General features: G+C 35.6%; 1 protein-coding gene across 9 annotated transcripts in view; it reads right to left on the reverse strand.

The window, feature by feature from the left end:
- Positions 1–26456, reverse strand: part of TEX9 (testis expressed 9) — a 228930-nt gene that overhangs the window by 36137 nt on the left and 166337 nt on the right. For 7 of the 9 annotated variants that reach the window (XM_064570434.1, XM_045900017.3, XM_064570437.1 and 4 more), the window contains 3 exons: positions 26079–26161; positions 25283–25456; positions 12623–12757 (listed from right to left, as the gene is read on the reverse strand). In XM_064570434.1, coding sequence (XP_064426504.1) covers positions 12623–12757; positions 25283–25456; positions 26079–26161 — 392 coding nt within the window. Of the gene's footprint in view, positions 1–2325; positions 2427–12622; positions 12758–25282; positions 25457–26078; positions 26162–26456 lie in introns of those variants that run through there. The other 2 variants (XM_064570438.1, XM_045900022.3) reach the window with 2 other exon arrangements.

The following is a 26456-nucleotide window of genomic DNA, read 5'->3' on the forward strand; positions in this document are numbered from 1 at the left end:
GATGTGGTATATATATATACAATGGAATATTATGCAGCCATCAAAAGGAATGAGATCTTGCCATTTGCAACGACGTGGATGGAACTGGAGGGTATTATGTTGAGTGAAATAAGTCAAACAGAGAAAGACATGTATCATATGATCTCACTGATATGAGGAATTCTTAATCGCAGGAATCAAACTGAGGGTTGTTGGAGTGGGGGGTGGGGTGGGAGGGATGGGGTGACTGGGTGATAGACACTGGGGAGGGTATGTTCTCTGGTAAGCGCTGTGAATTGTGCAAGACTGTTGAATCTCAGATCTGTACCTCTGAAACAAATAATGCAATATATGTTAAGAAAAAAAGAAGAAGAAGAAGAAGAAGAAGGTAGCGGGAGGGGAAGAATGAAGCGGGGGAAATCGGAGGGGTAGACGAACCATAAGAGACGATGGACTCTGAAAAACAAACAGGGTTCTAGAGGGGAGGGGGGTGGGAGGATGGGTTAGCCTGGTGGTGGGTATGGAGGAGGGCACATTCTGCATGGAGCACTGGGTGTTGTGCACAAACAATGAATCATGGAACACTTCATCTAAAACTAATGATGTAATGTATGGGGATTAACATAAGAATTAAAAAAAAAGTAGGCTCTAACTGCTAGGATAAATGAGGCAGAAGAGAGAATTAGTGATATGGAAGACCAAATGATGAAGAATAAAGAAGGGGAGAAAAAGAGAGATAAATAACTATTGGATCACAAGGGGAGAATTCGAGAGATAAGTGATACCATAAAACAAAACAATATTAAAATAATTGGGATCCCAGAAGAAGAAGAAAGAGAGAGGGGGGCAGAAGGTATATTGAAACAAATTATAGTGGAGAACTTCCCTAATCTGGGGAAGGAAACAGGCATCAGAATCCACGAAGCACAGAGAAGCCCCCCTCGAAAATCAATAAAAATAGGTCAACAAAACAAAACAAAACAAAAGACTATAATAAGAGATGAGGAAGGACACTATATCATACTTAAAGGGTCTATCCAACAAGATCTAAAAACTGTAAATATCTATACCCCTAACATGGGAGCAGCCAATTATATAAGCCAATTAATAACAAAATCAAAGAAACATATTGACAATAATACAATAATAGTAGAGGACTTTAACACCCCTCTCACTGAAATGGACAGATCATCTAAGCAAAAGATCAACAAGGAAATAAAGGCTTTAAATGACACACTGGACCAAATGGACTTCACAGATATATTCAGAGCATTCCATCCCAAAGCAACAGAGTACACATTCTTCTCTAGTGCACATGGAACATTTCATTCTCCAGAACAGATCACATCTTGGGTCACAAGTCAGGTCTCAACCAATACCAAAAGACAGGGATCATTCCCTACATATTTTCAGACCACAATGCTTTGAAACTTGAACTCAATCACAAGAGGAAAGTTGGAAAGAACTCAAATACATGGAGGCTAAAGAGCATCCTACTAAAGAATGAATGGGTCAACCAGGAAATTACAGAAGAATTTTAAAAATTAATGGAAACAAATGAGAATGAAAACACAACGTTCAAAATCTTTGGGATGCAGCAAAGGCAGTCCTAAGAGGAAAGTATATAGCACTACAAGCCTTTCTCAAGAAACAAGAAAGGTCTCAAATACACAACCTAACCCTACACCTAAAGGAGCTGGAGAAAGAACAGCAAATAAAGCCTAAACCCAGCAGGAGAAGAGAAATAATAATGATCAAAGCAAAAATCAATGAAATAGAAACCAAAAGACAGTAGAACAGATCAACGAAACTAGGAGCTGGTTCTTTGAAAGAATTAATAAGATGGATAAACCCCTGGCAAGACTTATCAAAAAGAAAAAAGACTCAAATTAATAAAATCATGCATGAAAGAGGAGAGATCACAACCAACATCAAAGAAATACAAACAATTATAAGAACATATTATGAGCAACTATATGCCAGCAAATTAGATAATCTGGAAGAAATGGATGTATTCCTAGAGATGTATCAACTACCAAAACTGAACCAGGAGGAAATAGAAAACCTGAACAGACCCATAACCAACAATGAAATTGAAGCAGTAATCAAAAATCTCCCAACAAACAAGAGCCCAGGGCCAGTTGGCTTCCCAGGGGAATTCTACCAAACATATAAAGAAGAATTAATACCTATTCTTCTGAAGCTGTTTCAAAAAATAGAAATGGAAGGAAAAGTTCCAAACTCATTTTATGAGGCCAGCATTACCTTGATCCCCAAACCAGACAAAGACCCCATCAAAAAGGAGAACTATAGACCAATATCTCTGATGAACAAGGATGCAAAAATTCTCACCAAAATACCAGCCAATGGATCCAACAGTACATTAAAAGGATTATTCACCACGACCAAGTGGGATTTATTCCTGGGCTGCAAGATTAGTTCAACATCTGCAAATCAATCAATGTGATACAATACATTAATAAAAGAAAGAACAAGAACCATGTGATCCTCTCAATAGATGCAGAAAAAGTATTTGACAAAGTACAGCATCCTTTCTTGATTAAAACTCTTCAGAATGTAGGGATAGAGAGTACATACCTCAATATAATAAAAGCCATCTATGAAAAACCCACAACGAATATCATACTCAAATGGGGAAAAACTGATAGTTTTTCCCCTAAGGTCAGGAACATGGCAGGGATGTCCACTATAACCACTGCTATTCAACATAGTACTAGAAGTTCTAGCCTAAGCAATCAGACAACAAAAAGAAATAAAAGGCATCCAAATCAGCAAAGAAGTCGTCAAACTCTCACTTTGTAGATGATATGATACTTTATGTGGAAAACTCAAAAGACTCCACCTCAAAATTGCTAGAACTCATATAGGAATTCAGCAATGTGACAGGATATAAAATCAATGCACAGAAATCAGTTGCATCTATACACCAACAACAAGACACAAGAAAGAGAAATTAAGGAATCGATCCCATTTACAACTGCACCCAAAACCATAAGATACCTAGGAATAAATATAACCAAAGAGGCAAAGGATCTGTACTCAGAAAACTATAGAATACTCAAGAAAGAAATTGAGGAAGACACAAAGAAATGGAAAAACGTTCCATGCTCATGGATTGGAAGAACAAATATTGTGAAAATGTCTATGCTACCTAGAGCAATCTACACATTTAATGCAATCCCTATCAAAATGCCACCAACTTTTTTTCAAAGAAATGGAACTAATAATCCTACAATTTGTATGGAACCAGAAAAGACCCCGCATAGCCAGAGGAAGGTTGAAAAAGAAAATCAAAGCTGGTGGCATCATAATGCTGGACTTCAAGCTCTATTACAAAGCTGTAATCATCAGGACAGTATGGTACTGGCACAAAAACAGACACACAGGTCAATGGAACAGAACAGAGATCCCAGAAATGGACCCTTAACTCTATGGTCAACTAATCTTCGACAAAGCAGGAAAGAATGTCCAATGGAAAAAAAAAGTCTCTTCAACAAATGGTGTTGGGAAAATTGGACAGCCACACGCAGAAGAATGAAACTGGACCATTTCCTTACACCACACACAAAAATAGACTCAAACTGGTTGAAAGACCTAAATGGGAGACAGGAGTCCATCAAAATCCTTGAGGAGAACACAGGCAGCAACCTCTTCGACCTCAGCCGCAGCAACTTCTTCCTAGAAACATCATCGAAAGCAAGGGAAGCAAGGGCAAAAATGAACTACTGGGACTTCATCAAGATAAAAAGCTTTTGGGGGCACCTGGGTGGCTCAGTCATTAAGCTTCTGCCTTTGGCTCAGGTCATAATCCCAGAGTCCTGGGATCGAGCCCCACTTCGGGCTCCCTGCTTGGCGGGAAGCCTGCTTCTCTCTTTTGCACTCCCCCTGCTTGTGTTCTCTCTCTCACTGTGTCTCTCTCTGTCAAATAAATAAATAAAATCTTTAAAAAAAAAAAAAACAACAAGATAAGCTTTTGCACAGCAAAGGAAACAGTCAACAAAACCAAAAGACAATCGACAGAATGGGAGAAGATATTCGGAAATGACATATCAGATAAAGGGCTAGTATCCAAAATCTACAAAGAACTTATCAAACTCAACACCCTAAGAACAAACAATCCAATCAAGAAATGGGCAGAAGACATGAACAGACTTTGCACAAAGAAGACATCCAAATGGCCAAGAGACACATGAAAAAGTGCTCAACATCACTCGGCATCAGGGAAATACAAATCAAAACCTCAATGAGATACGACCTCACCCCAGTCAGAGTGGCTAAAATTAACAAGTCAGGAAATGACATGTTGGCAAGGATGTGGAGAAAGGGGAACCCTCCTACACTGTTGGTGGGAATGCAAGCTGGTGCAGCCACTCTGGAAAACAGTATGGAGTTTCCTCAAAAAGTTGAAAATAGAGCTACCCTACAACCCAGCAATTGCACTACTGGGTATTTACCCCAAAGATACAAATGTAGTGATCTGAAGGGGCACATGCACCCCAATGTTTATAGCAGCAATGTCCACAATAGTCAAACTATGGAAAGAGCCTAGATGTCTGTCGACAGATGAATAGATAAAGAAGATGTGGTATATGTATATATAATGGACTATTACTCAGAAATAAAAAAAATGAAATCTTGCCATTTGCAACAACGTGGATGGAACTAGAGGGTATTATGCTAAGCAAGATAAGTCAGTCAGAGAAAGATAAGTATCATATGATCTCACTGATACGAGGAATTTGAGAAACAAGACAGAGGATCATAGGGGAAGGGAGGGAAAAATGAAACAAGATGAAACCAGAGAGGGAGATAAACCATAAGAGACTCTTCATCTCAGGAAACAAACTGAGGGTTGCTGGAGTGGAGGGGGATGGGAGGGAGGGGGTGGCTGGGTAATGGACATTGGAGAGGGTATGTACCATAGTGAGCGCTGTGAATTGTGTAAGACTGATGAGTCACAGACTGGTACCCCTGAAACAAATACATTATACGTTAATACAAAAATTTTTTAAAAATTTAAAAAGAAAAAAATTGAGAAACTTTTAGCTAGACTAACCAAGGAAAAGAGAGGTGCCCAAATCAGCAAAATTATAAATGACAAAGGAGACAATTGATATGTCAAAAATACAAACGATCATAAGAAAATACTGTGAACAACTATATACGAACAAACTGGATGACCTAGATGCAATGGGAGACATTCTTATAAACATACCACCTACCAAGACTGAATCAGGAAGAAATAGAAAATCTGAACAGATTAATTACTAGTAAGGAGATTGAATCAGTAATCAAAAATTTCCCAACAAAAGCAAAGCTCAGGTCCAGATGGCTTCACTGGTGAATTTTACCAAACGTTTAAAGAATAGTGCGAACCTTCTCAAACTCTTCCAAAAAATCAAAAAGGACTTATTTTACAAGGCCAGCATTATTCTGATACCAAAACCAGGAAGGGACACTATAAGAAAACTACACACCAATGTCCCTGATGAATATAGATGCAAAAATTCTCAATATAATAGTAGCAGACCAAATTCAGCAGCACATAAAAGGATTATTCACCATGATCAAGTGGGATTTAACCCTGGGATGTAAGGATGGTTCAACATAAACAAATCCATCAATGTGATACATCAAAATAGAATGAAAGAAAAAAAGCATATGATCATCTTAATTAACACAGAAAAAGCATTTGACAAAATTCAACATCCACTCATGGTAAAAACTCTTAATAAATTAGGTTTAGAAGGAATGTACCTTAACATATTATAGGCCATATATGATAAGCTGACCCAGCTAACATCATACTTATGGTAAAAGGATAAAAGTTTCCTTTAAGACTAAGAACAAGACAAGGGTGCCCATTCTCACTACTCCTATTCAACAAAGTACTAGAAGCCCTAGCCAGAGCAGTCAGGCAGGAAAAAGAAATAAAAGCCATCAGAACTGGAAAGGAAGAAGTAAAATTGTCTCTATTTGCATATGACATGATTTTATATATAGCAGCTTTATTTATAAAAGCCAAATTATGGGAGAAACCTAAGTGTCCATTGATAAATGAATGGACAAAGGAGATGTTATACATGTATACATGATAGAGTATTATTCAGCCATAAAAAAAACAAAATCTTGCCATTTGCAATCACATGGATGGAGCTAGAGAGTATAACACTAAGTGAAATAAGTCGGTCAGAGAAAGACAAATACTATATGATTTTCTCATATGTGGAATTTAAAAAACAAAACAAAACCAAAAAAATGAGCAAAGGAAAAAAGAGAGAGACAAACCAAGAAACAGACTTTTAACTTTAGAGAACAAATTGATGGTTACCAGAAGGGAGGTAGATGGGGGGATGGGTAAAATAAGCAATGGGGATTAAGGAGTACACTTGTGATGAGCCCTGGGTGATGTACGGAATTACTGAATCACTATATTGTAACTATCACCTGTAACTAGTATAACACTATATGTTAACTATACAGGAATTTAAAATAAAAAAGAAAGAGGGGAAAAAAGAAAATCCTGAAGACTCCACCAAGCAACCGTTAGATGTAATTGATAAATTCAGTAAAGTTGCAGGATACAAAATTAACATTCAAAAATCAATAGTGTTTCTATACACTAACAAAGAATTGTCTGAAAATGAAATCTCATTTATAATATCATCAAAAACAAACTTAGGAATAAACGAAACACATGTACAATGAAAACTATAAGATATTGATGAAGGAAATCAAAGAAGATACACATGAATGGAAAGGTATCGTGTGTTCATGGATTAGAAGATTATTGTTAAAATTTCCATACTACCAAAACAATCTATAAATTGAATGCAATCCCTCTCTATCAAGATTCAAATAGCACTTACTACAGAGGTAGGCAAAACAATCCTAACACTTATATAGAACCACAAAAGATTCCAAATAGCCAAAACAATCCTGAGAAAAAAGAACACTGTGGGAGGAATCACACTTCCTGATTTCAAGCTATATCAAAAAGCTGTAGTAATTAAAATAGTACGGCACTGGCTTAAAAGCAGACACACAGACCAGTGGAACAGAATTAAGAGCCCAGAAATTGGGGTGCCTGGGTGGCTCAGTCGTTAAGCATCTGCCTTCGGCTCAGGTCATGATCCTAGGGTCTTGGGATCGAGCCCCGCATCGGGCTCCCTGCTCAGCAGGAAGCCTGCTTCTCCCTCTCCCACTCCCCTTGCTTGTGATCCCTCTCTCACTGTGTCTCTCTCTGTCAAATAAATAAATAAAATCTTCAAAAAAAAAAAAAAAAGAGCCCAGAAATTAACCTACGCACATACAGTCAATATTTCACAAGGGAGCCAAGAATACTCAATGGGAAAAGGATAGTCTTCTCAATAAATGGTACTGGGGAAACTGGATACTCACATGTTAAAGAATGAAACTTGGTTCCTATCTTACACCACTCACAAAAATTAAACTGAAATGGATTAAAGACTTAAATGTAAGACCAGAAACTCCTAGGAAAAAATATAGGAAAACAACTCCTTGACAGGGGTCTTGACTATGAGTTTTTGGATATGACATATAAAACACCAGTAACAAAATAAAAAAAAAACAAGGGGAACTACATCAAACTAAAAAGCTTCTGCACAGCAAAAGAAATGATCAACAAAATGAAATTGCAACCTACAGAATGGGAAGAAGTAGTTGCAAACCATATAGCTGATAAGGGGTTAATATTTAAAATATGTCCAGAAATCATACAACTCAGTAATAAAAAACTCCACAAATAATCCAATTAAAAAATGGGCAAAGGACTTGAAGATATTTTCCGAAGATGATAGACTACAAATGGCTAACAGGTACATGAAAAGGTGCTCAACATCACTAATCATCAGGGAAATGCACATTAAAACCACAATGAGAAATCACCTCATGCTTGTTTGAATGGCTATCATCAAAAAGCAAGAGATAACAAATGATGGAGAGGATGTGGAGAAAAGGGAACACTTGTGCACTATTAGTGGGATTGTACATTGGTAAAACCACTATGGAAAACAGTTTAGAGGTTCCTCAAAAAATTTAAAATACAACTATCATATAATCCAGTAATTCCACTTCTGTGAATATATCCAAAGGAAATGAAAATACCACATCAAAGAGATATCTGCAACCCCATGTTCATGGCAACATTATTTACAATAGCCAAGACATGGAAACAACCTAAGTGTCCATCAATGGATGAATGGATGAAGATGTTGTGGTATCATTGGCATATTATTCAGCCACAAAAAAGAAATCCTGCCATTCACAACATGGATAGACCTTGAGGGCATTATGCTAAGTGAAGTAAGTCAGACAGAGAAAGACAAATACTGTGTGATCTAACTCATACTTTAAAAAAATTTTTTTAAAAAGTCTTTTAAAAAAATTTTTTTAAAAAGTCTTTTAAAAAATGCATAGAAAAACAGAAGGAAGGTGGTCAAAAGGCACAAACTTCCAGTTATAAGATAAAAAAGAACTAGAAATGTAATATACAACATGATAACTACACATAACTGTTGTATGGTATATTTGAAAGTTGTTAAAAGAGTAGATCCTAAGAATTCTCAATACCAGAAAAAAAGCTTTTCTGATTTTTTTGTATCACTATGAGATGATGGATATTAAATAAACTTACTGTGGCAATAATTTCACAATATATGTAAATCAAATCATTATGCTCTAGACCTTAAACTTACACAGTGCTGTATGTCAATTATATCTCTATAAAACTGGGGGAAAAGATATCAAGATAGCAAATAAGCATATGAGGATGCTCAGTATCATTCATTGGTCATTAGGAATATGTAAAGTAACCACAATAAGGGGCGCCTGGGTGGCTCAGTTGGTTAAGCGACTGCCTTCAGCTCAGGTCATGATCCTGGAGTCCTGGGATCGAGTCCCACGTTGGGCTCCCTGCTCAGCAGGGAGTCTGCTTCTCCCTCTGACCCTCCTCCCACTCATGCTCTCTGTCTCTCATTCTCTCTCTCAAATAAATAAAATCTTAAAAAAAAAAAAGTAACCACAATAAGATACAATTAGTCACCCACTGGCACAGTGAAATGTAAAAGCCTGACTATATCAAACGCTGGTGAAGATATGGTATAGCTAAAACTTTCAAATGCTGCTGTGGGGAATATAAATTGTTAGAGCCTTTTGGAAAACAGTTCAGCAGTTGAATGTACATCTATAATAAAACTCAGAATTTAAATCTAGGTATTTACCCAAGAGAAATGAAAAGAGATGTCTACACAAAGACTTATATGTGAATGTGCATTGCAGCTTTATTTGTAATAGCGATCACTGGAAACAACCCTAAGTCCATCAACAAGGTGGTATTGTTTGGTATATTTATACCAAGTGGAAAATTATTAAAAGTGAACTACTGTCACATGCAGCAATGGGATGAACTTCAAGATGTTCTAAAATAACTCAAGCTTCTTTCCCAACCTATTCCAGGGAATGGCACGATCTATCTGGTTCTGAAAATTAAAAATCAAAATGTCCTCTTGAAAGCTTCCCTTTCCCACAATCCCATATCCAGTCCATCACCATGTCCTAGTGATTTTTCTCTCTTCAGTGTATTTTGATACTTGGTTTCTCTCCATTTTTACCACTATCGGTTTAGGCCAAGCTACCTCATCATCTCTCACACCGCTATTCTTAACCAGCATCCATTCTTGCCCCCCTCCAATGAATTCTCCACACAACAAACAAAAACACTTTCCAGGTGCTCATATGATCATAGCATGGTCTCCCCCAACCTTGTTCAAAATAACCATGCAGTGGCTTTGTACTACTCTTTGGATAAAAGCCAAAATACTTAACACAGCCTAAAGGATCTAGATGGTTTCGCCTCTACCTATGTTTGAGGCTCATTTGATAACACTCCCTTCACTTCCATCCCTGACTTTCATGACCTTGTCTTTTTTCCTGCCACAGAGCCATTTTTTACATAGGATTCCTTTTGTTCATAATCTCTTCCTAGCATATAACTTGTTAATATTATTCAGATCTTAGCTTAGAATTACATTTTTTAAAAAGCATTCCTTGACCTGGTTACTTGCTCAAAGCACAGCTGCACCTCAGTTTTACTTGATGAATTGTCTAAATAACACACAGCTTCTCCACTACAAAATGCATGATTACACAGACCACATTTATTTTTTTTATCACCTTTATACCTCCAGCCTCTAGTAAAGATCTAGCAGGTACCTAGAAGGTCCTCATAAATATTTCTAAATGAATGAAGAATTAGAGATTATCTGTTCCTAAATGAAGTAACATGGGCTTGGTGACATATTTTAAATGGACTACAAGCAAACCATCTAATCAAATGCTCTGTTTTTAAGAAGCATTCCAATTAAAGCATCTCATAGTTGTCTTTCCACATTCCTTCCTGCAGTGTGTTTCAGAGGCAATTACTACATTCAAGACACTGAGACACAGCAGTGAATGAAACAGTCAGAGTCCCTGCACTCAGCATCTAGTTTAACTTGACTGACTTTTCATTTCAAAAGTTACTCTAAGGCCAGATTACATGTTTCCTAACCTCTGTGGAGAATATATCATTTTTTAAAATAAATCCTTAACTTTCTGATCACTATGAGGCAATCTTGTTCTATTTTATGGAAGACTTAGTATTTGTTAAACATACAGACCTGAGTAATTTTAATTATCTACCTAATTATATGTCTAATCAGAATGAGAAGGTACAAAGAATTAAAATGGAAAAAAGTATACCTCCTCACAAAAAACTTATATACAGACTAGACTACAAGGGAAAACTTAACCACATATGGCCAAAACATCCTTCAAAGACAAACGTTAGAAATGAAGCAAAATAGGGCGCCTGGGTGGCTCAGTTGGTTAGGCGACTGCCTTCGGCTCAGGTCATGATCCTGGAGTCCCTGGATCAAGTCCCACATCGGGCTCCCTGCTCAGCGGGGAGTCTGCTTCTCCCTCTGACCTTTCCCCTTCTCATGCTCTATTTCATTCTCTCTCTCTCAAATAAATAAATAAAAAATCTTTAAAAAAAAATGAAGCAAAATAATTGAAAAATTAAAAACTTAAGACTCATATTTTTTCAGAAATTTGACAAAGTTACATCTCAGAACTCTGATCTCAAAATGTCTACTTGATAGCAAGTAGTTACACAAAATGTTCTCCCACTATGTTTAAACTGATTATCCATAATGTAGACTTGGGATCAGAAATTTGTCTTCAACATATTTGTTTTTACAGTGTTGATGGTTTTAAACTACGTAATGAGGACTTGGTATGTCAATTTGCAAAATGGCTGATTAGGATTACTGTTGTCATGGAAACAAGTTTTTCCTTCTACTTCTCTAATGTGTGTGCTAAAACAGAGATCACATCTACAACCAAGAATTAGCAAATCCTGACATATACATGGTTATTCCATTTTATTTTCTTCAAAATCCCTTCAGAGTGAACCAAACTGGAAATAATATTCCAATAGCATGCTAATTATTGGCAAGCTATAAAGATGACTTCCTAACTTGTTCATTTAATAACTTCTATTCATAAATCCCCATCATCGTATCATCATTGATGTCTCTTGAACATGAACACAATCTGATCACAGAGCATAAACTATCTCACAGAAGAGATCTTAAAACTCTGTAGTCTCTGTAACATATCTGCCTTTGTTAAACGTGTTGGAGGATTTATCAAGTTCAGTTTAGTTCTATGTCCTATTAAGTGTTATTAGTTTAATAGAAAATGTATCATCTGTGTATGTAATGAAGGTGGGTCCTAACTTCATCATCTGAGCCACTGTTAAATTATTCAATATTGTTCTAAAGGAGAGATTCCAATGGAGCATCACTTTTAGGCTGACATAGAACCAAAAACTAATAGCCAAAATGTATAGAGTATACAAAAGGTTTTCACACACAATACTTGAGCACTTACTCAACAGATATTTCAGGAATTGAGTGCTAATTCTATGCCAACCATTGGTTAGATACTGGGATACAAGAGTGATCCTTACAACTCTAACAGTGATTATCAAAATGTCTCAGAACCAGTGGCTTCAGCATCACCCAGGGAACTGCTATTAAACCTAGTAAAAATAGGCCTCACCGCAGATCTACTAAATCTGAAACTCTGGGGGTGGGGCCCAGCAATATATGTTTTAACAAGCCTTCCAGGTAATTCTGATACATGCTCAAGTTTGAGAACCACTGCCCTGTAAAGTAGCCCTTTGCATTCTATATTAGAAAAGTGGGGCTCAGAGAAGGAAACAGACTTGAGATACCAAAGAGGCTTTTTCCTACCACTCATCCCCAGAGATTAGAAAAATGTCTGGCACATAATATGGGCACACAATAAAGATTTGTTGGATGAAAAAATGACTGAATCCTCCAAAGAGTTGTGCTATCACCCAATTATGGCAATAGCCCAGGCAATATAATCCTAACTTCTGGAAGATATACATATCAATAATGAACACACTTCTGAAAAGAGAAATGTTCACCATGACATCAAGAATTATAACTTAAAAACTAATTATTTTTGACTCTTATAAAAAGAAGTTACCAAAGGTGACCACTACCAAAACTATTCAATTTTTCCATACCTTGTTATTTTGCCTTGATTTACTTAACTCCAGTTTATACTTTTCTGCCTCTTCTAGAGCTCTATTCAACCGAACTTCTGTAGCACTTTGGTTACTGGCAGCCTGTTTTTGTAGTCTTCTTTTATTTTCTAATTCCTATATGGTAAAAGATATATGGAACATTTATAAATATAAGTTCTATTATTCTGCAACATTTTCCATTTCCATATTCCTTGCTTTCTCCCAAATTTTACACACACTTACACACAAACACACACCCAAAGTTTGGGGGCCGAGCACCGAGTGACAGAGGGCTCAGAGAATTCTTACCCTGAATTGGTATTAGAAAGATATATCCTTAAAGATGTAGTCATGAATTAGGCTTTCAAATTACTTTTTGTTTGGAATTTTCTATCTCTTTTTATATAGTATAGAGGTCCTCTATACTTATTTTATAAGCAACTCTTTGTCACTATAGTTCTTCCTTTGGGAACCTCCCCAAAACAGCTATGTAAGGCACAAATGCTCATAAATACTGTGTTTGTATAAACCTAACAAAGTGTATCATATAAGAAATATTTGTTAAAAACAGAGCATTCTACATTAGCCTTACAGGGAAAGTCCCAACTCTTAGCAAAAACAACAGATCTTATAGATTCATGTTCTACATCTTGGGGTAGGTTTAGACTTGCATTTCTGCAAATATTCTAAGAGATGCTGTTGCAGAGAGTCTACAGAAGAAACATGAACATGTAGGATAAACTCCAAACTCTACCATAACCTGGCACTATAATCTCATCTCCTGCAAGATGTTACCTTCAGATATATCTCCCAAACAGCTATGATGTTTCTTGCCTCTGAACCTTTGCTCACCTCATGCTCTTCCTTCTACCCTGATCCCTCCTCCCTGCTCATTTTTACGTAGCCCGCACCTATCCATCCTCAACGAGGAGTGTACATGAGGGTTTTACCTCCTCCAAGAAGCCTTCCCTCATTATCTTTCTCATTCTCCTCCCAGGTTGGATTAGGTACCCTTTCTTCAGAGCTCCTACAACACCTTGACACACATATAGCATATGTGTGCTGTGCAGAACTGAAACTATCTATTTACTTCATTTTCCCCACAATTAATGTAAGCTCATTGAGGATAGAAACAGTGTGAATTTCTGTATTCCCGGAACTTCAGTGGCATAGAAGAGGCACTAACGACATGTTTATTCAACTGAATTCATTTTGTACTTAAATCACTCTTCTTTGCATCCCCTACAATACCTAGTACAGAGCCTTATATACAAGAGATATTCAATAAATATCATGGAATTAAAATGATGCAGTTAAAAATACAGTTCTCTGTTTTCTTCTTCCATAAATTTTTTTCTCCTGGCTGTATCACTATGTTTTATTTGAAAACTGATCTCCCTGACCCTAAGTAATTAAGGGCAAAACAACACACAACAAAACACATGCTGCTCTTTATGTGGGTTTTTAAACAAATCAAACTGTGTATGAATACCATCTGCTATCACCAGCCTTCTTCACAGCTTTGTGGGCGGTAGCTACAGTAAGAGCAAGCTTGATTTATCTCACTGTTCACATGGAAAAGGCAGAAATCTCCTTAGCTACAAAGTCCACAATTCTAGCTGCCTCATTTCAGCCTCCACCTATAAGATATGAAAATAAATCTTTGCCCTTCTCTTTCCTGCTGGTAACTTTGTAACCTACTTCACAGAAAAATGAAAACCATCCAACACCACATTATGTTCCTCTACCCATGAATCAATATGGCCCCCTTCTTGGGAGAAGTGAAAAACAAAAAACGTTAGAAAAATAATATATGAAATAAAGTATTCCTATATGAGCAAGTCCACTAAGGAAAGGGAAAACCTTACCAAAAACTTGAAAACATTTCTGTTTTCAATCACACTCAAGTACTTTTTACAAAGTGCAGACAAGATACCAATATTTTTTATGAGAGAGCTTATAAGCTGAAAATAATAAAGTAAATCTATTGTTACCAAAAAAAAAAAAATTAAGCAGTTTACATGTTAGAGAAAAATTTTAGGAAAGATTTCAAACCTTGAATTTTACATTAGCTTTAAAAGAAAAATCTAGATAGCCTAAAGGAATTAAAATCTCACTTTAAAACTCAATTACTATGAGATCCAATGAGAAATAATTTGCCATCCTCTCTTAACTTTTAAAGCATTCCTAAGGAACTGGGAGAAGGCAAGAATAGAGAGAGCTATGTATTAGTAGCCACAGCACTGACAAAATGGTAGCAAATGCTTTAAGAGTAACACAAATTGTCACAGTAAGTCAGAAGAGGAATAATCAGATGAGGACAAATAAATGATCAGATAAGGTTCTAGAAATAAATGGCTAAGGTACAAAAAGCAATAAACTTGGGGTCAGAGAACCTATGAGCTGTGGTAGTCTCAGTTTCCATATCTGAAATTGGTGGTAATGATAGCTATGCCTAGTTACTTGTTCATATTTATTGAGCACTTACTATGTGCCAGGTACTATTCTACATGAATGATGGGCACACAAAATTAATATATACAATGGATAATTAAGTAGTACACCATGAAACCTAAGCTGGGAGAGAAGGGAATAAAGAACTGGGGGGAGGTGCAGATCTATAGAATAAAAACACATGACTACATACAACTATCATATGTATGTGATAGCAATTTGTAAACTATATACTATTAAACAAAGGTAAGGACCATTAATATCATGGCTTTGCAGGATACATACAGGCCAAAATTTAAAAGCTTTCTTTGCAAGATAAGGATGTGAAAAAATTAAGAAAATGCTTTTGAGGAGTTTTGCTATAGAAACAAAAAAGAACAAAAGCATCTTTAGGAAATGATACAAACCTCAATTTTAGCTGGAGTGAAAGATAAAAAGAGAGCAGACTTTTTTTTTTTAAGTGAGTTACTAATATTAATAAGCATGTTTGTGTGACATAATCCATGGTCAGAGAAACTTGTGGAGTGTACCTACTGACTTTAATTTGACCAAAAAACAAAACAAAGCAGAGATTAAGGCTTCCACCCTTGATCAAATAATAAGAACCTAACATAAAAACACACTGTAGACAACTAAAAAAAACATTAAATAACTATTTAGAGATAAAGGAAAACGGTAGGATTATGACTACTGAGAGAAGAGAAATAAATGGAGTAGTCCTACAATCACCCCAGCATTCTGCCTGGAGGCAATATCCACACTGTGGGTATAAGGAGGAGAAAATACAAACAGAACCAAGGTCTGCCGAGCTGAGGAGACAGAGATGGAAGTTGGAGGAGACTGAAGCAGCTGGAATTTCTGAGAAGGGTTCAAAAAAGGAGGAACTCCATTAGGAGGGAGCTTCAGGAATCTACACAGGGTATCTTTTGAATATACTGAGGACTAGGCCACACCTAGTGGTTACTCTAGACCAACCCCGGCCAAACTTAAAAACAGGCCTTAAAGGGACTAAACTGACAAATAACTACTTGTGTTCAAAGAGTACATTAAATACAGCTACTCAACAATATAATATTCACAATGTCTAGCATCCAGTATAAAATCACTAACTAAACCAAGAAGCAGGAAAATGTGATTGATATCCAGAAGAAAAATTCAATAGAAACAATCCATAAATGAGAAATATGATGGATACAGCAGACAAGACTGTCAAAACAGCTATTTTAATTATATATGTTAATATAATAAGGACATAAATTCAGAATATAAAAAAATCAAATGGAACTTCTACAGATGAATAATGTATCAAAATGAACACTTCATTGCTTAAGAGCATATTAGACACTGCAAAGAAAAGATCAGTGAACTACTGAAGACAGCAACAGAATCTATTCAAATAAAAAATATAAGGGAAAAAAGGCTAAAAACATCAGTGACCTAATATCACTAATACATTATCAGTGGGATAATATCAAGTGGCCTAACAAAAGTATAATTGAAGTTACAGGTTGGGGGAGGGAGAGAAGGGGTACAGAAAAAATACTGGAAGAAATAATAGCCAAACTTTTCCAAATTTGATGAACACTATAAACCCACAGATTCAAAAAGTTCAACAAACTTTAAGCCAAATAAACACTCCCCACACAAAACTGAGAAAACACATCATTATGAAATTGCTGAAAACCAGTAACAGAGAATGTCTTAAGAGCAAAGATAAAAGATACAAATATACAAGGGTAGAAAGAAAAGAATTACTGTGAACTTTTTGTCAGAAATGACATAACCCAGAGAACAATGGGATGATATCTTCAAAGTACCAAAAGAAGATAGAAACTGGGGCGCCTGGGTGGCTCAGCTGGTTAAGCGACTGCCTTCAGCTCAGGTCATGATCCCAGGGTCCTGGGATCGAGCCCCGCATCGGGCTCCCTGCTCGGCCAGAAGCCTGCTTCTCCCTCTCCCACTCCCCCTTCTTGTGTTCCCTCTCACGCTGTCTCTCTCTCTCTCTCTGTCAATTAAATAAATAAATTTAAAAATCTTAAAAAAAAAACAAAACAGAAACTCCCAATTGGTAATTCTCTATCTAGTGAAAATATCCTTCAAAAATTTAAGGGGGTCCAAACATACACAAGTGCATACAGAACTGGTGAAATCTGAATAATGACTGTGGATTATACCAATGTCAATTTTCAGGTTTTATTTATTTTTTTTAAAGATTTTATTTATTTATTTGAGAGAGAGAGAATGAGAGAGAGCAAGCACATGAGAGGGGGGAGGGGCAGAGGGAGAAGCAGACTCCCCGCCGAGCAGGGAGCCCGATGCGGGACTTGGTCCAGGGACTCCAGGATCATGACCTGAGCCGAAGGCAGTCGCTTAACCAACTGAGCCACCCAGGCGCCCAATTTTCAGGTTTTAATACTGTGCTATTATTATGTTAGATGCTATTAATGAGGGATACTGAATGAAGGATCCACAGGACCTCTATCATTTTTGCAGCTTCCTGTGAATCTGTAATTTTCAAAATAAAAAAAAATTAAGTAAGGAAAAACACAGTCTTTTTTCAAAGAAACAAAAACAAGGAATCCGTGACTAGCAAACTTGCACCACAAAGATTGAAAGGGTAGTTATTTCAAGCAGGCATATAGAAAAACAGATTGAAAGAATGAAGAATACAAGAAATGGCAAATATAAAAGGCATTTTCATATGTTAAGCTCTTTAAAATATAACTATTTAAAGAAACACTGTGGGATTTAGGACATTTAAAAGTAAAAGCATAAAGGAAAGGGGGAAGAAATAGAATACACTGTTGTGAGGATCTTATATGTGAAAGAATATAACATGATCTGAAGGTAGACTGTGGTATGGTAAATATGTTGTGTTTTATATAATGCAATTTACGCATATAAGTATGTTTTATGTTTTTTGAGTTAAATGTAACATAAAAATATAAGAGACATAGCCAACAGTGGAGAAAAAAAAACAAAACACTAAAAAATATTCAATTCAGAACAGGAAAAAAGTAACAAGGAACGGTTAGAAAAAATAAGACACGAACAGCAAGATGATAAATTTAAATCCAAACATCAAAAATTGCATTAATCTAATTGGTCTGAACATGCCAATAAGAGAGAGAGACCATCGAAGTGGATGAAAAAGCAACACCCAACTATATACTGGGTACAACAAACCCATTTTCAATATAAAGAGAGATGAAAAGTAAAAAGTTGAAGAAAGATATACCAAGCAAACATGAAGTATAATAAAGCTGGAATCACTACACTAATATCAGACAAAGTAAGCAGACTTTGGAACAAAGAATGTTACTAGAGATTTTTAAAAAGTATTTCATAATTATAAAGAAGCGTTAATCAAAAACACTATACTCCAGGGGCGCCTGGGTGGCTCAGTCGGTTAAGTGGCTGCCTTCGGCTCAGGTCATGATCCCAAGTCCTGGGATCGAGCCCCACATTGGGCTCCCTGCTCGGCGGGGAGCCTGCTTCTCCCTCTGCCTGCTGCTCCCCCTGCTTGTGTTCTGTCAAATAAATGGATAGAATCTTTTAAAAAACAACAACAACAACAACAAACAAACACTATACTCCTAAATGTGCAGGCATCCAAAACAGAGACTAAAAATACATAAAGCCAAAACTGATATAAATGAAAGGAGAAATAGACAAATCCACAATTCTAGTCAGAGATTACAGCACCTCTCTCTCAATAACTGACAGAAAACTTGAACAACACTATCAACAAATTTGCCCTAATATTTATAGAACACTCCATTCAACACAGCATACTATATATTCTTTTCAAATTACATTAAGTATTCACCAAAAGAGGCCAAATGCTGGTCTGTAAAACTAGTCAAGATAAATTTTAAAAGAATGAAATCATAAAGTGTAGGTTCTCACACCACAGAATTAAATTAGAAATTAACAGAAAGACATGAAAAATCCCCAATTATTTAGAAATTAAAGAGTACACTTCTAAATAATCCAAATGGTCAAGAAAAATCAAAGAAAAGTAGAAAACACTTTGAACTTAAAATAAAAAAACAACATCAAAATTTGTGGAATGAAGATAAAGCAGCACTTAGAGGAAAATTTATAGCTTTAAAATGCTTATGTAAGAAGAAAAGTAAAAAAGCAATGGTCTAAACTTCTACCTTCAGAATCCTGAAAAGAAATTAAACCCAAATAAGAATGAAGGAAATGCTAAAGGATAGAAAACTGACAAAAAGAGCAAAGTCAATGAAGCTAAATCCTGACTCACAGAAAAGTTCAATGAAATTGGTATGTATCTAGCTAGACTGATAAAGAATAAAAGAGAAAAGAGAAATTATTAATATCAAGAGTGAGACAGGTGTAATTAGTACAGATAATACAGGCATTATAAATATAATAAAGGAATATTAAGGACAAATTTATGCCAATAAATTTGATAGATGAGATGGAAAAATTTCTTAAAAAACATAAATTATCAAAACTAACTCAAAAAGTAATAAAAAATCAAAATAGACTCATCCACTAAATAAACTGAATTGATCATTAGAATCCTTCCAAAAAGAAAATTCCACTCCACATGGTTTTATTGATGACTTATATCAAAATATAGATCAATGAACATATAGATCAATGTAGCAGAATAAAAAGTCTAGAAATAGACCCACATATATGGTCAAAATTCATTTTCTTAAAAAAAAAAATTCATTTTCTACACAGGTGCCATGTGTAATTAAATTGAGAAAGAATAGTATTTTCAACAAATGCTGACTGTATGAAAAATAAACTTTGACCTTTATTCTCATATAAACAAAATTAACTTGAAACAGATTACAGATATATTTATATACTATATAAATGTATGTATACACACACACACACACACAAAGGCTAAAACCATAAAACTCCTGTATGAAGACATGAAGATTTTCTCCCATGGGGTGGGCAAAGATTTCTTGAGTAAGATGAAAAAAGCACAAGCTAGAAATAAAATAAAATAAATAAAATATTGGAATTCATCAAAATTTAAAACTCTTTTGAAAAACACTGTTAAGAAAATAAAAAAGCCAAGTAAGATTGGAAGAAACTATTCACTATATATTCTAGCAAAAGAATTATATAAGAACTCCTACCTCAACTCAATACGTTTTTAAATGGGCAAAAGGTTTGAACAGACAAAAGAAGATATATGAGTGGCCAATACACATATGAAAAGATGCTCAAGATCAATAGTTATAAAGGAAATACAAATTAAGCCATAATGAGATGCTAATCTTCTGCCCCACTAAAAGGGTCAAAATTCAAAAGACTGACAATACCAAGTGCTGATAAAGATACAGACTAACTAGAACTTTCATATATTGCTGGTGGGAAGGAAGGATGGTACAATTACTTTGGAACAGTTTGGCAGTTTCTTATTAAGTTAAACATCAGTTTCTGTAACACCCAGAAATTCTATTCTTAGGTATTTATCCAACGTCATGAGTGATGTTGGATGTGCCTGTATAAAAACATGTGTCTATATAAAAATTTGTATATGAAAATTCATAGTGGCTTTATTTCTAATAGTCCAAAGTTGGAAATAACTCAAATGCCTACCGACTGATGAATAAACAAAATGCAGTACATCCATAAACAAACACTACTCAGCAATATAAGGGAATGACACAAAATACACAACATTAATGAATCTCAAAACCATTACGCTGACCAAAAGAAGCCAGCCATAAAAAGTACATACTTAGAAGTCCATCTATATGAAATTCTAGAACAGGGAAAACTAGTCTGTAATGAAAGAATGCAGATCAGTGGTTGGGCCATGGTTGGAGATTGCAGTTTTAAGGGAAGGGAGACAAAGGAAATTTTGGGGAGATGATAGAAATTTTATCTTGATTGCAGTGGTGGTTATAAGGATATACTATTTTGTCAAAGCACAGTGAATTCTACAATTAAAACAAGTATATTTAATTGTATTTATTTCTCAATAAAGTTGATTTTAAAACAGATCATTAATTGAAAAACAAAATTCAATGCTGAAATAAAATGTTTTCTGCTTTTATGTTTTAGAAATGGCTCTACCTGTTAGTGTAAGTTAATATGCATAGTAATTTTTTAAATAGCTGGCTTTTATAGGTTTATAGAAGCAATTCCATCAAACTCAAGCTCTGTTTTGCATTTCTATCGACTGTACACTGAGGTTTGTTTTTAGAGATAGATAGTGAGCAGAATTAGCAAAAAAAAAAAAAAGATTCAATCTTGAGTTCCACATAACCCATGAGAGTTGTTACACCTCTCTTCCTGGTATGTAGATAAGGACTCAAGATGGGAAGTTCCGAGCTAATGAAAGTCATAAAAATCTTCAGATAGTCTATGTATCATAACAGCTCAGAACACGCATTATGACTCAAAGGTTTCAAATATTTAACTCTAAACAGCAATGAGATTTTGGAATAGCTGTGTGTTTAAGACCATTTAATTTTGAGGGGTTGGAGAGTCTACATGATCTGTAGGAAGAGCACAGACTTTGGAGTCAGACAAACATGGTTTGAATCCTGCACTGCCACTACCTGTATGACCCTGGGCACTTTGTTTAACCTCTCAGACTCAGTTTCTCTTTCTGTAAAAGGTTTTGCCTGACACATAGTACTCAAAAAAAATGTTAGTTCCATTTCTGCCCATACAAAGGTAGAGTTATAATCAATGTAGTCTTTTGAGAACATTAATCTATTGATAGAGTACAAGATACAATGGATGAGAAAAAGAGAAAGGACATAAAATAACCAGTGAGGAGGATTCAGAAATAATAATAGCTTGAACCAAGAAGGGGCAATGGAAATTGAAAAGAAAAAATGAATGCAAAACATTTGAAGAATGCATAGGATGGTATGGTATAAAGGCCAGGAACAAGAAGAGAATCAAAGATGTAGGTAAGGTTTCAAGATTATGTGAAATGGGGCACCTGGGTGGCTCAGTTGGTTAAGCGACTGCCTTCGGCTCAGGTCATGATCCTGGAGTCCCTGGATCGAGTCCCGCATCAGGCTCCCTGCTCATCAGGGAGCCTGCTTCTCCCTCTGACCCTCCCCCCTCTCATGTGCTCTCTCTCTCTCATTCTCTCTGTCTCAAATAAATAAATAAAATCTTAAAAAAAAAAAAAAGATTATGTGAAATGATAATGATGATATGCCCAGAAACTTGGTAGCATATGACAAATGATAAAGTATCATGACAAATAAAAATACTGGTTTCCCAGATACAACAGGTTTTTTCTTAGAACACTTGTCTAACAGATGTAGTGAAAAGAAGGGCCACATGCACCCCAATGTTCATAGCAGCAATGTCCACAATAGCCAAACTGTGGAAAGAACCAAGATGCCCTTCAACAGACAAATGGATAAAGAAGATGTGGTCCATATATACAATGGAATATGACTCAGCCATCAGAAAGGATGAATACCCAACTTTTACATCAACATGAATGGGACTGGAGGAGATTATGCTAAGTGAAATAAGTCAAGCAGAGAAAGTCAATTATCATATGGTTTCACTTATTTGTGGAACATAAGGAATAGCATGGAGGACATTAGGAGAAGAAAGGGAAAAATGAAGGGGGGGGGAGTTGGAGGGAGAAAGAGCCATGAGAGACTATGGACTCCGGGAAACAGAGGGTTTTAGAGGGGAGGGAGGTGGGGGGATGGGCTAGCCTGGTGATGGGTATTAAGGAGGGCACATACTGCATGGAGCACTGGGTGTTATTCGAAAACAATGAATCATGGAACACTACATCAAAAACTAATCATAGTATGGTAACTAACATAACATAATAAAATTTAATTAAAAAAAAAAAGAACACTTGTCTATATTTTTTAGACCAACATGTGAACCACATATGTAATTTTAAAGCAGCTACTTTAAAAAGAAACAAGTGAAATTAATTATAATGCTATAGTTCACTTACCCCAATATATCCAAAATATTTTAATATGTAATCAATATAAAAATATTACTTTTTTATTATTTATTAAGGCTTCGAAATCTGGTATTTATTTTAAACTTACAGCATGTCACAATTTGGACTAGCCACATATAGTGAGCTACCATATTGAATAGTACTGGCTTACACTATTAGATACCATAATTAATTTTGATTTCCAGATATATAGGTAATCAAAATATGGTATATCCATTCAATGTTACACTACTCAGTAATGAAAAGGAACAGACTACAACATGGACTAACCTCAATTGCCTTATGCAAATGAAAAAAACAGACTCAAAAGCCTACTAAGTAACTCTATGTGATTCTAATTACCTGATATGCTGGAAGAGGCCAAAATATAAGAACCGAAACCAGATCAGTGGTTGCCTTAGACTGGAATTAGGAGGATGACTTGACTAAATTCACAAGGGAATTTTTAGGGATGGTGGAACTGTTCTGTATCTCAATTATGGCACTAGTTATATGACTATGTATTTGTCAAAACTCACAGAACTGTATAATTAAAAAGGGTGATGTACTGTATACAAATTTTATCTCAGTAAAGCCAATGTTAAGAAATTTATTATCAGAAGATAATGCTAATTATACAAGACCAATGGGGCGCCTGGGTGGCTCAGTTGGTTAAGCGACTGCCTTCGGCTCAGGTCATGATCCCGGAGTCCCGGGATCGAGTCCCACATTGGGCTCCCTGCTCGGCGGGGAGTCTGCTTCTCCCTCTAACCCTACCCCCTCTTGCGCTCGCTCTCTCACTCTCTAATTAAAAAAAAAAAAAAAAAATTATACAAGACCAAAATGGTCAAAAATATGCTTTTACATGAACACACTAAAGAAAAATATAGAAATGAAGGCATAATTTCTTACTCCCTAAATCTCTTATTTTACATAATTTTTATAAGTCTTACAAAGTAATACCATACAGTATGTTTTATTTTTATTATCTCAATGGTACATTAATATAAGTTTGTTTAATGGGATAGCTTCTTTAAAATGTATTAGCCCATTACATTTGACACCAAAAGCACAAACAACCAAAGGAAAATTAGATATGCTGGGCTTCAAAATCAAAAAATTTTGTGCTTCAAAGGACACTGTAAAGAAAACGAAGAGAAAACCTGAAGAATAGGAGAGGTATTTAGAAATCATGTATCTGATAAGGGACTTGACTCTAAAATATATAAAAAAATTTACTACTCAATAATTTAAAAATTCCAATTTAAACAATGGGCAGAGGATCTGATCAGACATTTCTCCAAAGAAGATATAAAAATGGCCAATAAACATATGAAAAGATGCTCAACATCTTTAGTTATCAGAGAAATGCAAATCAAAATGACGCGATAACCACTTCACATGATTAGAATGGCTATAATCAAAAAGATAATCTAACATGTGTTGGTGAGGATGTGTAGAAAATGGAACCCTTACACACTACTGGTGGAAATGTACAAATGGTACGGCTAGCTTGGAAAATAGTTGACAGTTTTTCAAAAGGTTAAACACAGGGTTCCCATATGATCCAATGATTCTACTCTTAGGTATATACCCAAGACAAATGAAAACATATGTCTACACAAAAACTTGTATGTTAATGTTCACAGCAGCATTATTCAAAATAGCCCAAAAGTGGAAATAACACAAATGTCCATCAACTGATAAACAGATGTGTTTTATCCATATAACAGAATATTACTTTATAAAAAGGAATGAAGTACTGATATGTACTACAACGTGGATGAACCTCAAAAACATTCTTAAACAAAAGATGTCAGTCACAAAATACCTCATATTTTATGATTCTATATATAGAACGTCCAAATGTCCAAAATAGGCAAATCTATCAACAGAAAATAGATTAGAAGTTGCCTAGAGCTGGAGGGGACTGGGGGAAGAGGGTTGGGGTACAGTGGCTAAAGGGTATGGAGTGTCTTTCTTTGGGGTAATGAAAATGTTCTAACATTGATCATGGTGACAGCTACACAACCCCCGAATATATTAATAAGCCACTGAACTGTATACTTTAAAAGGGTGATTTGTATTATATGTGAATTGTATTTCAATAAAGCGATTAAAAAATATTCTTATATGGTGGAAGACTTTTTAGTAAATACTAACAAAATAACTGAACAAGCAAAAGTGGTGCCCACACAAATATGTAACTTTAATGTTTTATAGTACCTTTAACATTAGGTCCAGAAAAATAGCAAAATTACCTTTTCTACTGAAGACAGCTGTTGCTGTAATCCATCACATTTTTTATTTAGCTCTTCAAAAAGAGTTTTATATTTTTCTGTTTGAGACTGTTGCAAATTAATTGTTCGCTGCTGTCTCACACAATCTTCTTCAAAGTTTTTTATCTGAGACTTTAAATCCTGAATTTCATTTTCCTATAGTTAGGAAATTATAGATTATGTGAAAAAATGCACAAGGTTTGGTATCACAACATAAAGCAGAAAACAAAAAGGAGCTTCATATGATTTGAGATACTTATATTCACTTCACAAAGAAAAACAAACTGCATTCCATTTTTATCTTCAAAAATGGAAGTCAGGGGGCGCCTGAGTGGCTCAGTCGTTAAGCGTCTGCCTTTGGCTCAGGTCATGATCCCAGTGTCCTGGGATCGAGCCCCGCATCGGGCTCCCTGCTCCGCAGGAAGCCTGCTTCTCCCTCTCCCACTCCCTCTGCTTGTGTTCCCTCTTTCACTTTGTCTCTCTGTCAAATAAATAAATAAAATCTTTAAAAAAAAAAAAAAAAGGAACTCAGATGTTTTATTTTTATTTAAGAGCTTACATTTGTAAATCTTATACAGAAAATTCTAACTGCTAACAAGTATTTAATATTCTTTAGCTGTGAAAATTCAACATCTCAAAATAGAATAAAATTTAGTATTTACATATAATTCAAAATTTAACTGTAAATTACATCTCAATGAATATATTTTAAAAAATAACTGAAACTGCTCCTAAAATATCTTTGAATATTAGAGGATTTATTTTGACAGGTTTTTACCTTTTTATTGCATTCATATACAACATTATCCAATTCCTCCTGCATAACACGGAGTTTGGCCTTTAAAAATCTGTTCTGGGCTTCTGTGGATTTAAATAATTACATTTACTGTCTTTCACTGAATCTAAGATGCCACCAATTGCAAGACAGACCATTATTCTATGAGGAAAAAATGTTCAAGATGGGGAATTTAACAGGAGATCCCTGTCTGAGAACACTAAAGACACTAAATACCCATACTATAAAGATAAATGAAAAACAAATCCACCCAACAGAAAGGAACTCTTCACATCTCAACCTGGAACTGAGTAAAGAAGGGAAAAACAACAAAAACCTCTCCTGAGAATCTAAACCACAAGCCAGTACTCACGTTAAGTC

The sequence above is a fragment of the Mirounga angustirostris genome, unplaced genomic scaffold (genome assembly GCF_029215605.1).
Source record: "Mirounga angustirostris isolate CCGP_5_RB_7025 unplaced genomic scaffold, mMirAng1.0.hap1 SCAF_9, whole genome shotgun sequence".
NCBI classification, from domain to species: Eukaryota; Metazoa; Chordata; class Mammalia; order Carnivora; family Phocidae; genus Mirounga; species Mirounga angustirostris.